This window comes from Rhinolophus hipposideros (assembly GCF_964194185.1).
Source record: "Rhinolophus hipposideros genome assembly, chromosome: 8".
Lineage (NCBI taxonomy): Eukaryota > Metazoa > Chordata > Mammalia > Chiroptera > Rhinolophidae > Rhinolophus > Rhinolophus hipposideros.
This window is the reverse complement of record NC_138054.1, coordinates 15,857,190-15,877,629: the sequence shown is the minus strand read 5'-3', so window position 1 is coordinate 15,877,629 and position 20,440 is coordinate 15,857,190. Positions and strand designations below refer to the sequence as shown.

Genomic DNA, 20,440 nt, shown 5'->3' with positions numbered 1-20,440 from the left:
TGAGGTTTCTTAACATTCACAGACTGAGAACAGTGCCACAGGAGGAAACAACAAAAGTGCCACCAGAGGAAGGTGACACTGAAGAGGATGAGAAGTAACACTTTTCAAGAGCCCATGTGGTGTGGGCTTGCACGACAGACAGCTCAGAACAAAAATTGTGACGCCAATTTAAGACAGAGCATTGGATCCCACAAATGTCACCGTGAGATGGTGAATGTCATTCATGAGAATGTCCCACTGTGGGGTCCTGATTCGAGCACTAGTTGGTGCTGCCCGCCTAAGCTGTGGCCTCCACAGCTGCTTATGGGACACACATGAGCCACCGCTTTATGGCACTTTCAAGTCTCAGCAGAGACTCTCGGGCACCTGGCACATTCTAGGGAAACAACATAAACCCATGTATAGTCATAAAAGCTTTTAAAAACTGAGAATCGTGTTGACAAACCCCAAAATGAGCACATACTGTAACGAAGTCAAATGAAGTCAAGGGACAGGAGGAAACTTTTCTGGGGTGATGGAAACGTCTTCTATCTATGCTGGAGTATGTGCATTTGTAACTTCATCAAACTGTACACTTACAATATGTAATTCCAGACAGTGTAAAATTTTCCTCAATTAACCATTGTTCTGGTGACTGGAAATCCTCAATTAAAATTTTCCTCAATTAAAAAAAAGGCAAGATCTTTTACTGAGGAGTCCTGGGTTCAAATCCTGGTTTGACCACTTCTTAGTTATGCGGTCTCGTGCACGCTGCTTAACATCTGAGACCCACTAAACAAACCTACAAAATTATGAAAGTTAATCGTATAATGATCATGTTATGAGAATTAAAAGTGGCAACTTACGTGTTCTCAAAAGTCCAACTTTAACTTAAAATACCAAGATGCACCTAAACAGGCCTTCAACAAATGTGGTTCAAAACGAAAGGGTACAAGGGTGACCCAACTCCAGAATCCCTAGGATAAGACTCATACATGTATCCCACATATTTGGAAATGTGCACTTTGGTGACAGGGAAAATAGCATGCGCTGTGACCTGGGGGGCTGTGGGCACTTCCAAAATGAAATACGGAGTCAGAGATAGAACACGTTCCACGCCTGAACAGAGAAGAACATGTCCACAGTGTGGCAGAGTGCAGCTGGAGAGCAGGAGTGGGGACCCGGACAGGGTGCAGGGCGCTGTCCGCACATGGCTTCACACGGCACGTGCTCTACAGAGCGCCCAGGAGCTGCGTGCAGCAGGCGTCAACACGGATGGAGCTTTTCTCTCACGGAACTTACAGTAAGTACACCCTGAGAGCTCACAATAAACCACAAATACAATGTCAGGCAGTGAGCAATTCTATGCAGAAAAATATTCCAAGGTAAGGAGCTAAAAGGGTAACTAACAGACAAAGGCACAATTTGCAGTAAGACACTCAAGGAAGCACTCTCCCATAAGGGCACATTTGAACAAGAACTTGAAATACAAAGAGGGATCTAGTCCCATCGGGAACTAAAGGGAGAGAGTTCTAGATAGAAAATCAGCAAGCACAAAAAAAAAAAAAAGAGTATGCTCAGTGTATCTCGAACAGCAGGGAAGACTAGACGAGGTGAGATAGAGCGAGGTAGGCAAGACCAGGGAGACAGGGCCCACGTCAAGTGGCCATCTTTCCTGCTAAGAGAGGGGGCCCTGCAGGGCCAGAGCCTGCACAGTTTGCACTTATAAAAGTCTGCGCTGGCTACTGCGAGGGTGGGGAGGCAGAAGCTAAGAGAACATTAGGAGTCCGGCCCAAGCTAGAGGTTATGGGCTAGTGACAGTGGTGCAAATTCAGATTCAGAAGACATTGTTGAGTTTAGAATAAAGAGGTTTTGCTTAAGGGATAGAAGGTAAAGTGGAAGAAAGAAAGAGGTAACAGATAACTCCAAGGTCATGGCCAAAGCAACCAGAAGAACGGAACTGGCATTCACTGACATTGGGAAGACCGGCAGGGCAGGAGCTGATGAGACAGAACGGGGACGGAGAGGTGGCTTTGGAACACCTCCAGTTCATGAGGCCGCTCAGGAAATGCAAGTGCAGAAGGCAGGCAGAGGTCAGGTCGGGAGAGGGTCCAACATGTCCAACGCTGCGAACCGGCAACTAACACCAGACTGCCTGAAAACTGCATTTGGCAACCAAGGTCATTTTATTAGCCTTAGTAAGTGGCCTGACTCGAGGAGTTCAAACAGAAGGAGTGGGGAGAGGATATTAACATGAATACAAATAGTGGAGGGAGACAGGCTGTGTAGACATTTCCTTTCAGAATTCTGCTATAAAGTGAGAGGCGTTAATAGCAGGAGGGAGATGTGGGACCAACGGAGGGCTTATTTTCTTACAGGAGAAATTACAACATGTTTTGTTTACTGGTGGGAATGATCGAGTAAAGAAGTAAATAATGATGAAGAAAGGAACGATAATTCTTGGAGAGGAGGGGACTTGCTGCACAAAGGGAGGATTTGGCGAGAGGCAGACCTGATAGGCCAACAGCTTTAAGAACTAGTGCAGACCACAGTGGATTTCCATCCGCTTCCCAGCCACAGCCCTCGAAGGCGGGCTTCTCTAAGAACTGGGACAGGCAGGCAAACCCTGCAGGACAGTCTCCAGCTCGGGCATCACACACCCACCCACCCCATGCTTCTGCCCTGGCTATCTACTTGTGTGCCCCTCCTACTAAGGGGTCTGTGATTTCATGAGGAAGACGGTGGCATCAGGGGAACAATGCGGAGCTCACAGAACTGACAGAGGGAGGCTGAAGGAACCGGAGGGGCAGTGGGTCTCAAACACAAAGTGACAGGCAAGAAGTGCACAAGAACACATTCACCTCCAAGGACATCTCCACTCTTCACTCTGGGAAATCCTTGCCCGCAGCCATGCCTACTGGGAAGCCCGGCGCCTCGCCGTCATTTAAATTGGATTTCTGGTTCCAATCAGTCTTCAGCATGATCCATTCCTTCCAGTTAAGCTCATCATCCAGGCTCAAAATTCCTCATCTGAAAAATGATGAGTCTGACCTATATACCTCTAGAAGTCCCTTCCTGCACTGGCGATCCATAATTCTGCGGCCAAAAGGGCTGCGTCAGTCATGCTCAGTGCTCCCTCGGTGCCAGAGCCGTGCACGAACTGCCACAGAAACCTGTCAATATGTATGTGCGGGTCCTCACCGCCGCCCCCAACACCACCCCACCGCAATCCCCAGCCCTTGCACCAAGCCCCAGGCTTTCAAGACTCATGGAATGCAACTTGTTTAACAAAGCTTTTCCTGGAATAGCCATACTGGGCCCTTTCATCATCTACCTCCTGCGAGCTCCTCACTAGACCAAACACAGTCACACAACACTTCTGATTTGTAAAGCATTTCTCTGCCGGTATTTGGTTCTGCTTCCCCAATTCCAGGTCACACCTCTTTTTCTCATGCTGAAACATGCATATCTAAAATTAGAAAGCACCTTATAAACTATGACGGTTTACACTAATAACTGGAAGCATTTTTTTCCTTTCTCACTGAAACATAAAATAATGATGCATCAGTCAATGACATCTTAGATGGGATGAAGTAAGGTAATGTGGCTCCTCCAAAATAAGCAACTTAAGTTCAGTTTTGATCACTCACAATACCTCCTACATACAGAAACTCCCTCATACAAAAACTCTCTCAGATATTGCTCAAATGGAAGCTCCACCAAGACATGCCCCATCTGCATTACTTCGGCCATAAACTAACTACTACAAGAATGCTATAGAGAAAGAAGTTAAACCTTCTCAAATCTATTAGGTATGTTCCAGGATAGATACAGCTTTGTTTTTCAGCAAAGAATGCATTTGTTTTCAATGACGTGTATTTACCCTGTTTTTAACCAACTTTCTTGCACAGGGCATGTTTTCTCACCCATCAGAGGACATAGGTAAGGAAAGTCTCAGAGACTGGGGAGTTAGAGAACACTTAACTTACTACCTAATCTGCAGCAGCTGCTGTGAGAAGCCTGACCTGGTGGGTCTTTACAGCTTACAGAGGACACCAGCACTTACACATCAGCAGTTCATTTTGGACAAAGCAGAAGGGTAAGCCAATCTCTTCGGGAGGAAAAAAAAAGTCTTTTCTGTCAAAGTAGGGACCAGCTTTAGAAGCTGAAAGCTTCAGGCTGAAGGGATGCAACCACACAGCCAAGATGTTCATTTGAAACATGGCTCCATAAATAAACTGCCATTCATCAGAAGAGGGGCCTGGATGTTTACGATTTTGACTCACAAGTCATTTTCATTTTATGCTGTAGACAATGAATTTGCAGGACTTGAGCTCACGTTTCATTCCATAAACATCAGGAATCTTCGAGAAAAATTTTGAAGGGAATTCAAAATTCTACTTCTTAGGGGGAAAAATGGGGTGGGGGGTGTCCTATATCTACCCTTCCAACTTTGGTCCTTGGCTACCAATTCACAGTTGTTGCCCCTCTCTCACCACTGCAATGAGACGGCCGGTTCGACAATAGCATTAAAAGTACAAATTTCTGTCTCTAGGTGAAGAAACAGAAATAAATGAATGCATCTGTGAGCCTGTGATTGAAGTAAGAAGGGTGACATCAGAAGCTGTGCAATTGTTTGATTCCCTCTATCTATTCAATTACAAGGTCTAATAAAGCCCAGAAACATGCTCCCAATGAAAGATTTCACTTCAGCAATTTCAAAAGAAATTGCTATTAGAAAAAAAATCCTCCTACAAATACTTCTGTTTTTGGAATCCCATCTTTATGGAGGGTTCCAAAGTTACTTCTGTTTACTAGGTGTTCGTTAAAAGCAGGGGAGCTCTAGTGCAAAAAGCCAGGGTTTATTTAAATCCTGACTCTGCCCGTCATGGTTGTATAGGCAACTTGCTAACCCACTCTTCACGTGTTATTTCCTCACCTATAAAAAATGGTTTGTCCTGAAGATTAAATGAGTCAAATATGAGCAAAGTGCTCAAACAACAACTGTCAAGTAGTAAGCACTCAATACAGGTTGGTTATCGCAACCAGTGCCCACAGGAAAATTCTAAGAAAGGGATCCAGCTTCCCTTACATCTAGTCCAGACTCTTTAACTGAACAGAGGGCTTTGCTGGATCTCAGATGACGTCTACAGGAAGCAAATGAAATTCAAATACAGCTAATAAGTCCCCTCTCTTACTGTGTAATTATGTGTACTCATTATTTGTGTGGCTTATTATTTAAATGTCCCTGATTTCGGCCCAGTGTGCCACGGGCCCTCAAAGAGTGGCTGCAGCCTCAGCCTTTGCCAGCCCTTTTCTAAGCTTTTGTCAATGTATTACAGCCAGAAAAGGTGGCATTATCTATAGCAGGAAGTATACAGAAGGTTCACAATCAGCAAAAATCTTAGCACTGCCTCCTAAGCCCGGCTGTAATCAACAAGCTGCGATGACGGCTCCAGCTCCTACACAGACAATCCACAAGGACGTTCACGACTCACATTCACTACCTCTAAAAGGACAAAAAAATTCACTCCTTGTCACTTTAGAACCACAAAAGCAAGACTGATGGCAAACATGAATTTTATGACATAAAATAGGAGTTCGCTCTACTATCTGATGTCTGTGTGTGTCATTACTGCTACACCAGACCTGCAGAAATGGGGCAGCTGAGCTCAGCCGCTCAGATACAAGTTGCCACTGTCTGTGCACTATTAACAGGCCCCAGACCCCTGACCCCACCTTACACAAGAGGGAAGTGCCAGAGGCTCCTTGTTCACCATCCTAGCATGCCAATGATTGAGCAGAAGTGACGTCAATTCAAATCAGATCCAAAATTATGCCAAGCCCATTCTACGTTAATGAAAATAGCATTATAAAAATTGAATTTTAAAATACTCTGGCAGGACCAATAACCCAGAAACATCTTTGTTTAAAAATTGATTGGGGGAAAAATAAAACACCTTGTTTTCAACACTACTGTCGCAAAGATATGGTGCAATTTTCATCCCATATGTGTTTAAAATAAGTAATGGATTCCAAGTTACACAAGTTGAACTGTAATTGCAATTCTGCTACTGCATAAATAAATAGCTGCGTGCGAGTGAGGAAAGTTACTGCCATGTGAAACATTCACAAAGCCCCAAAAGGACGATTATTGAGCTTACAGATGAAAACACCAGGGGTCTCAGAGATATGTCACTACCCAAAGTCCCCAAGTGACAAAGCATGAAAACGGGGGCTCAGGGGCAGAAGTGCCCCCCCCTCATCTGGAGAACAGGCACACGCTGTCACCCATGTCCCATCCAGTCTCATACCCCACCTCCCAGTGAGGGCTCTGTACTGGACAGTTTCAAAACTCTACCACCAGACAAATTTCTGTCACAATTAAAACTGGAGCAATGGAATTTTTTCATCTTTTGAAAAGGAACCTCGAGGGGTTGGAGGACTAACAATAACAAAAAATAAACAAAAGAAAAATACGTAACCCGCACGGCTGTTCAAACTGCTCTCCCTCTACTAACTTATCTTCTTCACTTGCCGCACGATGAAGAACCCTGTACTGTATGCTGTGACGTACCGTTTAAGACAAGGTCATTCTACTGGACAAGACACGAATGGTGATGTTATAAAGCATCCTTGCTAACTTAAGTGGTACTCACATAAGCACACATACACATTCAGAGAACACTGCCTGCAATCATCCCTATTCCCAACCTCGTTCAGCCAAAAAAGTCTTGGGATGCTTCCTGCTATTTCAGCTCCCTGTGGGTCACACCCCCCTAGAGAGCACGCATGAGATTCTGGGACCTACACAGGAGTTGTTCCCATGGTAACAATTCTGGTTTCCTGTGCTTTCCAGTAGCCCCCAAACAGGAAAGCACACTTTAACATGTTTAGCTGCCCTTAAGAAACTTCTTCATAAAACACACTTAAGTTCTGAAACAAGGAGATGAGTTTCCTTAGAACTGCTATTGAAATCCAATATACAGAATAACAAAAAGGTGGCCTTGGAGTGCTGCCTGCACAAACACCAACGGCGGTGGGGGTGGGGGGGTGGGATGGGGGATGTTCACAGCAATTTTACAACCAAAACAGAAAAGCGCTGTTGTCTCAGTCATTAAAAAAAGCGAAGTCAGTCTTTATCAGGGTGAAAGGTAAACTAACAAGACAAAAACTAACTTTTCTTTATAAAAGCTGGTAAAAAAAATTATTTAAAGCCATCGATTCCACAACTTCTCTTAGAATTCTTTCCTCTGCATTGTCAAGCCCTCAACGCTGCCAGTAAAAACAAGGGCTGCATTGGGCCAAACTGGCTGGCAGTGCTGGTTGCTTCTTGAATGATTTACTTTAGGTTTTGTTCTTTCACCCAAATTCCACTTTTATACAATTCTGGACACCTGGCTACCTTCTTGTCCTACAAGCTGATTTTTCCCAGTTAGCGTTTTTTCATTGTTAAGACATTCCAAAAGCAGTAGGGCAGCAACACTCGTGAGGAGCAAAATGAGAGCATTCCTTATCACAATAATAAAATCTAAACCCGTAGCAGCCACTGCTCTCCTCCAATTCCAGGACGCAATGATATTCTCATCACCTTTCCCCAAAAAACTTCATCAAGCAAAACACTGCTCCTCAACTTACAATGGGGTTATGTCCAGAGAAGATATTTTCAGTTTATGATGGATTGTAGTCGCAAATGCATTTGATACTCTTAAATTACCAAACATCTCCACTTCCTTAGCCTTACCTACCTTCAACGTGTTCAGACTACAGTTAGCCCACAGTTTGGCAAAATCTTCTAACAGTTTATCTTATAATAAAGTGTTGCGTACCTCATGTAATGTATTATGCGCATCGCTTTTGTACCAGCGTTAAGCTGAAAACTCCTAACTCAGACCATCCTAAGTCAGGGGACCATCAGTATTCCGTGTGGAGCAGTAACAAGAAAGAAGCGTCACATCAAATGTTCTCTAAGTAGACAGAGCGTAGGGATTACTGTATTACAGGCAGCCACGGACTGGACGGGGCCCCTACCTGTCAGAGCCCCGTGAGCACATCGGGGTCCAAACTGTACACTGGAGCAACAGACACCACTTATTTTGGCCTCTGCAAACGTGAAATTTTAGAAGCGACTTTCCCATTAAATGGTGGCTCAGAATTCAAGTTCTTGTTTCAAACAAGAGAATGACAAAACTTGGGTGGATGGCAGGGAGGTCGTCTCAGAGAACCCAGCCCCCGACCTGTGGAAACAGAGCAGCTACACGTCCTGTCTGAAAGCACTAGCTCCAACCAGAGGCTCGCAGGCAACTGGCCTCGCAACTAAGCAGGCTGGAGAGAAACCGGAAGCCCTCAGTGAACCTGTCACCCCAGCAAGCTGGCAAGTACCCCACGTGTGATGACTGTTACCTCATGACCAGAGCAACGATTCTCGGAAAGAACAGAATTTCTTCTTCCTCGTCTCCTTGCCCAAGCAAGTTCAAACCAGAACATGGGCGATTCATTCACATTGACCTATATAATCCTAAAAGATTTAACAAGTACGAGAGGGACTGTGGAATGCCACCACAGCCACATACCTTGAAATTAAATACAGACACAGACAATAACCAAATGTTTGTCCTGAGATGGTTTTCACTGGGTGACTTCATCTGAATCATATTAACCCCATTACACTCAGACAGGAGCAAGTTTCCTTGCAGGTGTCAGGGATGCTTTTGATGACCATACAGGAAGAGGTACACTTCTGGATGCACAGGAATTCTAGGCCACCATATACCTGCTGCCAGGTAGCAACCTGCCCAACCTACTCAACAAGGAAGGAAGCAGGTACTGAGGAGGATGCTGAGCCGGAGAGCAGGGCACACAGTAGATTTAGGCTCCTTCCTATACAAACGGGATAAGAACCAAAGGCTCCACATTGCAGCAGGATCATCAAAGACTTCTGCTGTCATCCTCGGGCATGAAGACAGATACCCACAGAAAACCCTGCAAGACAGGCTCCACGTTCAACCCCGGACCTAGTAAGAAATCAGCCTGCAGCCCTGGTTCTGTCTGTATGACACAGACTGACTAAGGCACCCTGCCAATTATATCGTGCAGCATATAAAGAAACATAAAAATGAATCTATAAACCCAACAAGTTGTCCAGAATAACTGCTGGGAGGGGCCTAGCTTAAGAAGCACACGTTGTAAAAACACATCCAACTGAGAGACAAGGCCGTACCCAGAATTTCCAACAAAATATTCAACTCACCATTCACTGTTTTCAGGCTCCCAGTAATGCCTTCACCATGCTGCCTCTTCTGGGCATTCTTGAACTCCTTCAGAGACAAATAAAGGACTTTACGTACCACCCTTTCTTCTGACCATGGAATCCCATCACTGTCATCCTGGAGAAACAAAGGAAAGGAAAGAAAGCGGGGGTTACTTAAAAGAAAGCAAAAAATATGAAGAGTCAGAATAAACTTTTTTTTTTAATTCCAAACAAGTAGTGTATGAGCAAGACACGGTTCTGGAGATCGATATCCCATCATCTGGTGACTGGCCAGCACTAGCCCTTTGACATCTGGACAGACCTCAAGCAAAAAGCTGACCCACAGACTGTACCAGGGACTGAAAGAGAGACAAAACCACCTCACTTCCTTTATACATGCACTCCCAAACACACTCACTAAAGTTTTCTACTCCTGTAAAAGTTCACAAAACAAAGTTATCACACTCAGAGGAGTTAAAGAACCATTATGCTGGAGTTTTATAAAGTGAGTAGTGCCAGAATGTGTATGCCTTACAAATGTGTGCCGTACTTTTTGGGAAGTTGTTGTTGTTGTTGGTTAGTGCTACCTTAGAGGAAATGTACAATTCAGTCAGGAGAAATTAAATTGGATCTGCAACAGCCTCTTAAGGAAATGAGTCACAAATGAAAAAGACAGAGAGAGAGACCACTGTGAAAAAGGGCAATGGATCTTGGGAGTGGGGCGGGGGGTCTAAAAAATATAAAGAGATACAGGTTAGTAAGACTTGAAAGTGTAATTTAAACGCGTGGCTCCCTTATGTCTATTGCATCAAATCCAATGCAAGTTCTTGAAAGAGGAATGAACAAAGTGAAGACCAGTTTGGGCAGGTCGGGGTGGCGGAACCAAAGACCAGCAGCCAGCCCAGAGTCGGTTCCAATGGCAATGAGAGAGATTAGAACAGACGAGACACCAAGAGGCGACGCGGGACAGACACACCAGCAGGGAACTGAGACAGGACAAGAGCTCTACCTGGACCGTTGACGGAACACGGAGGGAACTGCCTCGGGGAGCACAAAGGTTTACAGCGTGGGTCCCCTCGGCTAAGGACATTCGCAGGCTTTTTTGTGCGTGTCAGTGCACTGTTTGCTAATCTGAGACGTCCTCACATCTGTACATATTCTTTAAGAATTAAGCATTTCATAACACAGAGTTCAATTTAGAGATGGAAGGATTTGAGCTTCTCCGATATTTTGGGCCTTAAGAGAGTAAGGAAAACATTAAAACCCTCGGTAAAAACAGGATTTTGGATATTCCCATCCCTTTTGTTCAAACAGGAACCTGAACACCTCACAATCACACCGCACTAGCTGTTGTGAATGTCAAACAGACTGACTGTACTCCCTGCCACTAACAGGCGACAAAAAATCTCCATGGGACTTGCTAGGAAGACTAGGTTATCTGAGGTCATTTTCAGCTCTTCAATTCCTAAACTCTGTATAAACACAAACTACATCTTAGAAATCCAACCACACAGAAACTCTAAGCCCTAAATAGCGTAAAGCTGCACTCTTGCTAAGCTTCCAGGATTTCCTAAAATGAGAGTAATTCTCCATCTCCTATAATAAGGAGGAAAGAAGCCCTGGGAAAGAAGGGCGCTGGAATTTCCACCTTCCTCTCCGCGCCCTTCACTCCTGTGTACCTGCCAAGCTGAGATTTCCTGTTACCTCTACAGGAAGAAGGCACATCCTGTCTTCCTGGTCACTCTCCTGAGAGCCAAGACATTTACCGACCTGGGTGGTGGGCATGAAGGCTAAAAGAAGCCAGCAAGCTTCCCCTCGATCTGACAGAAGGAACACACACAATTTCTTAACCGCTACTTCGTATAAGTCACTAGAGATCTTCTAATCACTTGGTTAAAAACCAGAAAAATAAAACGCTCTGACCAGACAGACCCATTTGAGCAGCCCAAATAACTGACCGGAGTAAAAGGCGGGTGATTTAACACACAAAGCACAACGCACACAAAGCACACTGTAGCTGAATTCACTCTTACAGCAACTGCCTTGAGTTAGCATGAAAGCTCCCCTAGTCTTTTCATGGCAACTGGATGAGTCTTAACTGCGGGAGGAGTTTATGCTTATTAGGCCGAAATCCCCGGTTTCAGTTTCCGCGGTCTAGGCAATCCAGGCTGCCCAGCAGAATTCTCTTCATCACGACCTGGTTTGTATGCTCATCGTTTGCATCTGCACAATAAATAGCGACGCGACTGTAAACTATTATTTCCCACATACACACAGCTTATAAATTATAAAGCCCCCAACAGCTTTCACTGTATAATTCCCGTCGTGACTTTCCACATTCTGTTCGGGCTGGTAGCTTCGTTCTGACATCAGGCCTCCGTACGAGAGAATGGCATCCCTACAACTAGTGTCTAATTAAAACATAAACTGTCTGAGGCGAAAATGCCTGCAAAGGAGGATGTATTTAAGGTCCACTTCCTCACACAACAACGGCTCCATTACATCTCTGAAGTACGTTAAATACAGGAGAAGCAAATCCATGACACAGATTATGGGGTTTCAAACTCTAGACATTAAAAAAAATCAAACTTTTTTTTTTTCTTTTAAGCACAAGTGCTCCCGTATAATCTGGCGGGCTGGTCAAGACTTGTCACCTCCCTCAACGACGATGCGAGACATAAGCCTAGGAGGTAGTGGGCTGACTGTTCTGTTTCCAAAAGCTTATTAGGTAGGTAGTGATTCAGAAATTAAAACTTTCTGCACAGCTGCAGAGTCACGCCGAATCACCCTACACGTAAGCTTCCAGCCCAGGGGGTGGAATCCCCCCAGAGCCGAATGTCAGACGCAGAATCAGACGTGTGCCTGCCCCCAGCGAGAAGCAACACGGTGGGTGTCCTGGAAGGGCAGAAACATAACACCCGGTGCTCAGGACAGCCAAGCTCTGGGTGCCCTAGGAGACAGCCCACGCCTCACCATCACTAGACGTCAGGCAACGCCAAACACAAATACCCCCGTCTCCAAGCGTTTATATGACCTCTAAGTATAAGGCTTCCCTTTTATTTTCCCTTCTTCAATTGTGCGGAAGACCCTTGCTCGCTGTGTCACTTGTTGTGCGGGGCAGCCTGTGGGGCCTCGTCCCGCTCCCCACAGAAGAACGCAGGACACGGTGAGGCCAAAAAGGAACACCCACGGAGCCATAGGTAGGGGGGTCACACCACTATATTCTCTCTGGCCACCGGTCGAGACACACGCAGTAGTAGCCACTCGATCCGCAGTCCGCCATTCACGTCTCTGCCTGCCAACCAACCAACCAACTAATCAACGCAGCCCGGCAGTTACATCAGTAGCCAATTGGCCAACATGTCACAGCTGATGGCCAACCAATCACAGCCGACGGTCACTCACTACCAGGGCGAGCACCTCCCCACGCGAGGCCCAGAGCCTGGAAACCGCTCCCTGGGACTCTGTCCCCACAGTGTCTCATTTAATCAGCCATTCAGACAATGTATGCATGGGGTCCGGAAATCGTTTCTCCTGTTCACCGCCCTTACCTCCAGCACGTGAAACAGGCCAATAGCGTAAGAGCTCAATAAATATTTCCGGAGACGACAAAGTCCAGCTCACGCTTCCCACCTGCTTTCAGCCATACTTGGCCTGCCGGTGCCTGACCTCCAGGACATCCAGGATGTTTTAAGTGAAGTACCTGAAATCACTACAGTGTTCCTGACAAATCACTGCTCCTCCCAGCAAACACCCCACCCAGCAACAACCGCCCAAGGGCCGCGCTCGCCCTCCCTCCCCACGTTGCCCCTCCTGCACGAGGCTGCCCACCCCTTTCTCCACCACCGAATTCCCTGCAAAACAGCAGCGCCCACATCTCACGACCCTGTGCCAGCCTCTTACCTTCGGCTAAACACGGACCAGTTCCTTCACGAAATCTGCCCGGGCGCCTTCCCCCTGGGGCAGGGAGCATTATCTCCTTCTCCTCCCCATACACTCGGGCAGTCATTCTCAAATCACGAATTTCAAACCAACCAACGTCTGCTCACACCTCAATATTCAAAACCCTAATTATCCCCTTTGATCCCTGTTGACCACTTCCCGTTTCCTGGCTTGGAATCCCCCAGGATCTGAGGGTGCAGCACAGAAAGCGGCTTTCTTGGCCTTCTCCAGAATGTTTCCAGGAAACCTAGCACCTTGTCTATGCTTGTTTACTGGTCAGCTTAATAAAGAAAGATGCAGGAGGAGCGGTAGCCATTGATATAGGAGTCAATGCGTCAGTTCTTATGAATCTCATTCAAGATTTCAAAACACCTATTGCCACTTGGCGTTTTGCTAAGACCTCTAGGTTAATAGTCCATCAAAAATTGGGGCTGTACAACTCACGCTCCCAGACGATGTACCCCCTTTCCTCATTCCCGTTCCCCAATCCCTTACTTGTATTTCCCCAACCCCAAAACAAATGCTTTACAAATAGTGATATAAATAAAAATATTTGGGTCGGCTGACAGGAGGGGCAAAAATATTGCACAGATCTAGATTCACTTCACTATTGACTGAAAATCACTTTCTTTGGCAAATGGAAGATTGAGTAATGAGGCCTTTAAAAGTGACATTTTTTCATCTGCAAAACATTTGCCATTCTTTGAAATAATTGAACAATTTCTTCCTGAAAGTAGCAAAATTGAATGCGTATGGGCCTAATCTTTGTTACTAAAAGGGAAAAAGGAGAGCACCATAACTCAAGCTGCTCAAACTTAACAAGACATGTAAGAAAAAGGTGCACAGGAAGTAGGCACATGAAGACACAACACTCCTTGGAGCAGACCGCACCATCTACCTTCTCCAAAACTCACAGTTCAGGCCGGAGATCAAACAGCCTTCAACAGCCTCCCTCCACATCTGTGCGATTCCAAGTGCAACACCAAGTGCGGTCCACAGACCACCGGAACCTTAACCACCTGGCATCTTGTTAGGATTGTAGACTCCTGGACTCCACCCCACACCTACTTAATCAGAATCTGCATTTTAAGACGATCCCCATGCACACGAAAAGTTTCGGAAGCTCTGCTGTCCACAGTAGTTCTCCTTCCCATGCCTATTTCATGTCACTTTCTACTTCCCGTCAGAATACAGGCAGAGGTAAAGATGAGGTGAAGCCCCAATATAAATACTTCTAACATCCATCTACTGTTGCCGTTTCTCCCGTCAGAAATAATAAGTCTGTATTAATATACCCTGAGAAATCTTCACTTTGACATCTCTTCACTGAGCCAAAACAGTGATCAAACAACAGAGGTAAAAACAAAAAAGGCAAGGCACTAAGAACTGCTAGTTCCACCTGTGGTGTCAGATGGGTACTAGGACTTATTGGTATGATCAGTCCGCAACGTACATAAATGTCTAATCACTATGTTGTCCACCTGAAACATAATATTGTTATGTCAACAGTAACTGGAAAATAAATTTTAAAAAACATTTTAATAAAAAAAGTCTTTGTTGTTAGAATCATTCTTTATGCGACATGGTTTCTCCAACTCTCACCCAGCTTGGCATGACTTCCCTTTAGAACATGACACCCAGAATGAGACACACATTCCAACATGTGAATAATATTCCAGAATAGGACCAACACATGCAATAAGATCATTTCTATTTCCAGGCATAAATCCCAAAGTTAGGATAAATTTTAGCAACTGCATTACACTGTAAGCTTTCACTAAGCTTGCAGTTAACTATATCTTCCATGATGATTTTATTTCTTGGCAGGGGGTTGGGGGGCATTTTTTTTTTTCATTATAATGCAACAAAATTCAAAGGAAGCCCCGATCCAACTACAATCAGAGCTCCCAACTGTAGAATTCTTTTCCAGTGATGTCCTCCTCACTGCTTGGGGTGGGAAGAAAAACCAACAACACAGAACACAGAACAACACAGAAAGCCCCATGTGCTTGGTAATATAAACCAAGCTGCACTCCTTCACCAGGTTAATTTCACAAAGCAGAAAAGGAGGTGCAGGTCGCCGCGTCTCTGCCCCCATGTTCACGGAGAAGGTACGGGGTTAAGGGCATAAGCACAATGCCTCAAACTGTGGCTGTTTTCAAGATACATGAGTTCTCACCTACCCCAACCTCCACTGATATTACAAATTCAAGTCAATGTTAGTTTAAATAAAGCCTGAAATTAAGCATTAATTTAAACTAACATTCAGGCTTAGGTAAAGTTGCTGACCATTCAGAATGTCTCTCCACAACCTTCACTTTAGAACACTGGGTTACTGACTCGATATACTTGTAATTGCACCAGGAGTTCTCATACTTCACTGTCTCAAGACTGATCAGATGGCTGAGATGCCACAGGCCCTGCAGAGCCTTCACAGGCTGCTGCTCTCCAACGGCAGCCAGCTCTTGAGCAAAATGGGCCTTCCAAACTTCTTCGGAGCACTCACATGCAAGAAAATAGGGACACTCAGGTCAGTCAAGCTTGCAAAACAGGTGCTAGGCAGAGGACGATGTCCTCAGAGCCATAGCGAAGAATATGAAGAGTGACAATGATTAAAACGATAGCAAATGTCTACTGGATCCTCTCCACTGCTTTCTCCCTTTAGTTCAAAATGGGTGGGAAAGCAAGTAATCACAGACTCTTAGTTATTTTTCAGAGATGAGTTTCAGTGGCTTGCCCAAAGGCCATGCAGCTGGAGACGTAAACAGGAGCTGGCGCCACCAGGCAGCCCGTCAGTTGGCAGGTGCCTGATCGGGAAGCAAATTTCAAAATTCAAAAATTTGTTACTATAGAGAAAACATCAAACACGGAACTCACGTTGACTCCTAAATGAAAGCAAGATTAAAATGACTAATTTCAAGAGGTGAATGTAAATGTTATAGGAAAAACCAAACAAGAGCAACAGCTCTAGCTGGAAACTAGCAAAAGCAGGTGGGAGGGGTAAAGAGGAAGAGGGGGAGGGGGAGGGGCATTCTCTTACTGGCCTCTCCAAGTACCTTGTAGGATAGAGAGAGTATGAATTCTAAGGGCGCTGCTCAAAGCATCCTTAGGCAATTTGCCCATATCTTGGTTTTTTTTTTAATTATGGTTTCAAATTCAGGCCATCTTGATTTAGGAGAGGGAAAACAAGGATGAAAAAGCATGGGTTACAGGGAAGCACATTTCTGATCAATTTTCTAAAAATTTTTAACAATTACAACTATTTAAAAATGAAATAGGGCCCAATGGAAGATAATTTCCAATCACTTGTGAGCTAACTGCATAAGAGATTCATGCATCACAGGTAGAGTGACCAAGTAATTTATCATCCCAAAGAGGGCATTTTTAATAATATGAGGACAACCGGTACTTAGGCCAACCAATGACACTAGGTCCCTTCCAGCAGAAATCCATTAAAAATGGTCTACAACACCACAGAGATCCATTTTTAACCACATCACGTAATAAAAATAAAGGCAATATCCAAGACATACATGCAAGGATTAAAGAATGATACACACCTGTGTCTTAAATTGAAATCCAAACCTCGCACCAATGTTTTAAATGTCAATCTGCTTATTATAAAGAGGAATGGGGAAGAAAGGGAGAACCCCCAAGACTGGCACAATTACAGAAGGCATTACATTCCACAGAAAATACTCCTGCTTCCGCAAGGAGGGGCCATATCAAGTCAAACGTTCTTCACAGCATGTTCTAAGATCAACAAGCAGATGGAGTCTTGGAGGTTGTGAGAGAAAAGAATGTTCAAGTCACAGTAGAAAGACCTTCTCCTAACATGCTAATAACTTCTTTATTAAAGTTTACACAAGTGCCATGACAGGAGCCACTGGATGAGTTTCCAATGCCACCACATGCATATATCCTACTTCTATCCACCTTGCCACAGTTCTGGGAGCAGAGGCACCTGTGACTTTCTACCCCGTGTAAAAAGATGAAGTGCAATGCCCAATTCCAACGCTCACCCTTACCCTGCGCTGGATTAACAAGAAATGCCAATTCCTGGGGAGGAGAGCTGTGCTTCTGACTGGCAGCTGCACAGAGCTGACCAATAACAACATTTGAAAGACTGGGTCCCTAAGGGAGGTGGGGAGAAAGAACTGACACAGCCCTTTCCTCCTTCCAGGGAAAATGACTGGAAGCCTCTACATGAATGCCTTTTCTTTTCAAACCAAATTTGCATATACCTGTTGTTAAAGCATCCTATGTAATACAGTTTGTTACTGTCTGAAACACCAATCTTTTCCATCAACAGTTTGAGGAGAGAACAATGAAAGCATCAAAAAATTTGTTGGGGATATTGATTCTTGGCATGGATTCAATAAAAACAATGGCTGACCGAGCCAAAAATAAAAAAAGAGAAAGGATACTGAAGAAAAATTGAGAGGGGTACAACTTAGGCTAGAACTACTGTTTCTGCCCTTCTAACAAAATACTATTTTCTCCATTAGAAATCTCTCGAGTCAGCTCAATGCTAATCCATTTTTTTAATTCCATAAAATAGTTCAACTGTCAGAACTTAAACATCAAAGAGAAACTGGGGAAATATTCACACCTAGAAATAAGGTAAGTGGCCAGGAAGCCAATGACTTCCCCACTTGCAAATGATATTCCTTTGCCTTGACTCTAAATTAAAAGCATTTCAAGCAGCCAATTTCCTCACAGACAGACCTGCTTCCCAGGATAAAGTAAACGGTCTGAAAATGCTTATGCGAGGAGAGTTCTACTTCTTCCAAACTCCCACTAAATAATGTGTACTTATCTTTGATTACGGCCTATTTAAAAAAAAAAAGCTACAGCTGAAATTGGATTAAGAACTTCTGCTGAAAACGATTTATTGCATAACACAACTCTGACAGCCTGAATCTCTGGCCACCAACTGAGCCTTTATAAAAATCCACTGGGCAGCTGCCAAGTCAGCTCTTTTGCGCCTGAGCATGTCAGACATGGCCGTTGTCAAGGCAGCAGCCTGGGCGGCGACATCCGTGGGTTCATGGTTAATCGGTGCAGTCGGGGAACAGCCGCGAGGGCCATGCAAACCAGCATCCAACCTTCCTGCAGCTCCTCATGGGACAGTATGTTGTTTCAACATAATCAAAAAGGGCCCAAGACTATCGCAGCATTATCTCCAAAAAATTCAGTGGAGCGAATGGGGGGGTAGAAAATAAAATCAAGTTACAAATAAATAGTTGACCAGAATGAGGGAAGATCCAGTATCAGCAATGCCAACGTACGACCATCCAACTTCACTGGAGAATAAACTATTAATAATTAGGTTGCCAAAGGAATTCTAACTAATCTGGATCTTTTAATCATTAAAGTCTTTTTATGTTAATTAGAGTACCCCCAAAAAACCCCAAGTGGTGTATTCTAAGACGTACTAACGGAGTAGCCACTAGTCGCATGTGGCTATTTACAATTGAAGTTAAAAAGTTAAGTTCCTTGAGACACATTTCAAGTACTCAATAGCACGTCTCCCAAAATGAACAACTCAGAAAGAATGTTTCCATGATTCCAGAAAGTTCTATCAGACAGCACTGTTCTACCGAATATTTGTCTTTCACTGGATAGAGCCTCAATTGACTGTGTGTTACTTGCTAATGCATTTCATTATGTCCCTGAGATTTTTCAACATATGTGCTACCTTTATGTTCTGCTCAGCTTATTAGCAGGAAAGTTCTGAATATTTGAATACCTTGCACAAGGAAATCAGAGTTGAACGCAGGTAAGAACTATTTAAATTATAGATATCCATCCACACAACTCTCAGGAAAGTGATTCCAGTCCTGTTACATCTAGCCTTTCAGTTTTGCAGACAATGTACATGAAGTTCTGAGAATGAAGTATAAGATTCTTCAGTGCACAAGTAAGCCCTTTACGACACACATTGCTTTAGTATGCCTTCAAATCATTTTCTAAGGAAGCCCCTACAAAATAAATCCTCCGGTACTATGACCAGACAAAAGCCAGCCCTCTACCAGCCCGACCCGGAGCACTAACTAACAGAGTGACCCAAATCTCTGAGACTGATTGCTGCCCCACCTCCTGCCAGGGCCACTCAAGGTCATGGGCCTGTGAGACATGGCAAAGGGTGTGGGCAATGTTTGCACTTCTGTTTCTTCCCCCAGGCCCGAGGACACTGCTGGGGTCATTTTCTGAGTTCAATCAATGGCTAACTGTCTTGCTGACTCTTGTGGCTCAGCAGTAACCCCCCACCAGGAAATAAGCATAAGTGTGTACACATTCCCAGGGGACTGGCTATCAGCTCATGCTACATTACAAACCATTAGGTTTATTTTGGGCCGTTTTATGAAAATTTTCAAACTATAGTAAGCATACAAATAAATCTCATCCTTGGATTTAATATAAATTGACATTGTGCCACATTTATTCCCATGCACCTCACCCCATCTTCTTGTACCCTCCCCAGGGTTAAGGACCACCCTGGGATTGGTCACACCCTGTCGTGACAGGTTTGGGTTTCCAGAAACAATGTGAATGTCTTTTTCCCCCTCCAAACAGCACTTCCCATTAATGACAAATGTAGCAGGCCACATACTACTACTTGTCTCTTGTACAAATTCTGCTCTACATTTTACAATTAGCCTATGAAGTACAATCACACAAACACATCCAGATGATGAGCCTGAGGTGCTGAGACAGAACGGCCCTGCCTCCTGACTGCTCTGCATGACCAGAGAGCTTGCCAAGTGACTGAATCACCTTTCCCACCCCCCATACAGAAAGATGAGTCTTACACACTGCAGGCATGAAAAAACATTTCATATGAATGAGTGAACACTTATAAACAGGTAGCCACCTGTTTATAGAGAGTTTAAAGAGAACCAAGGTTTTGAGGTAAGGGAACTGGATTCCAGTTCTAGAATTCTGTTTCTTCAAGTGGTTGACAACTTGGACATTCCTGAGAAACAACTACAGGGCTTGACAAACCACACTCTGAGGGCCTTACCCCAAGTTTCTCCCAGGTGACAATGGTCCAGGTACCACACTTTAGAGAACCGCAGGTGTCCACCAGCCTTGCAATGGAAGTGACTCCCACACTTTGCCTTTCCATGAAATCTGCTCTCACTGCCATGAAAAACATTCTAATTGCCAAATCTAATGCGAACTTTGTAGTAGCAACCTGACTCTCCCCTGGTTTTCCTGTCCTTCCCCCACCTTCTTTCCTTCCCAAACTCTAATTATGATTTA

General features: G+C 44.6%; 1 protein-coding gene across 4 annotated transcripts in view; it reads right to left on the bottom strand.

Annotated features, from left to right (window-relative positions):
• Positions 1–20,440, bottom strand: part of JARID2 (jumonji and AT-rich interaction domain containing 2) — a 248,102-nt gene that overhangs the window by 126,947 nt on the left and 100,715 nt on the right. For all 4 annotated transcript variants that reach the window (XR_013993713.1, XM_081054709.1, XM_081054712.1 and 1 more), the window contains exon 2: positions 9,230–9,365. Coding sequence is in view for 1 of the 4 variants with exons in the window: in XM_081054709.1 (XP_080910835.1) it covers positions 9,230–9,365 (136 nt within the window). In the remaining 3 variants the exon portion in view is untranslated. The remainder of the gene's footprint in view (positions 1–9,229; positions 9,366–20,440) is intronic.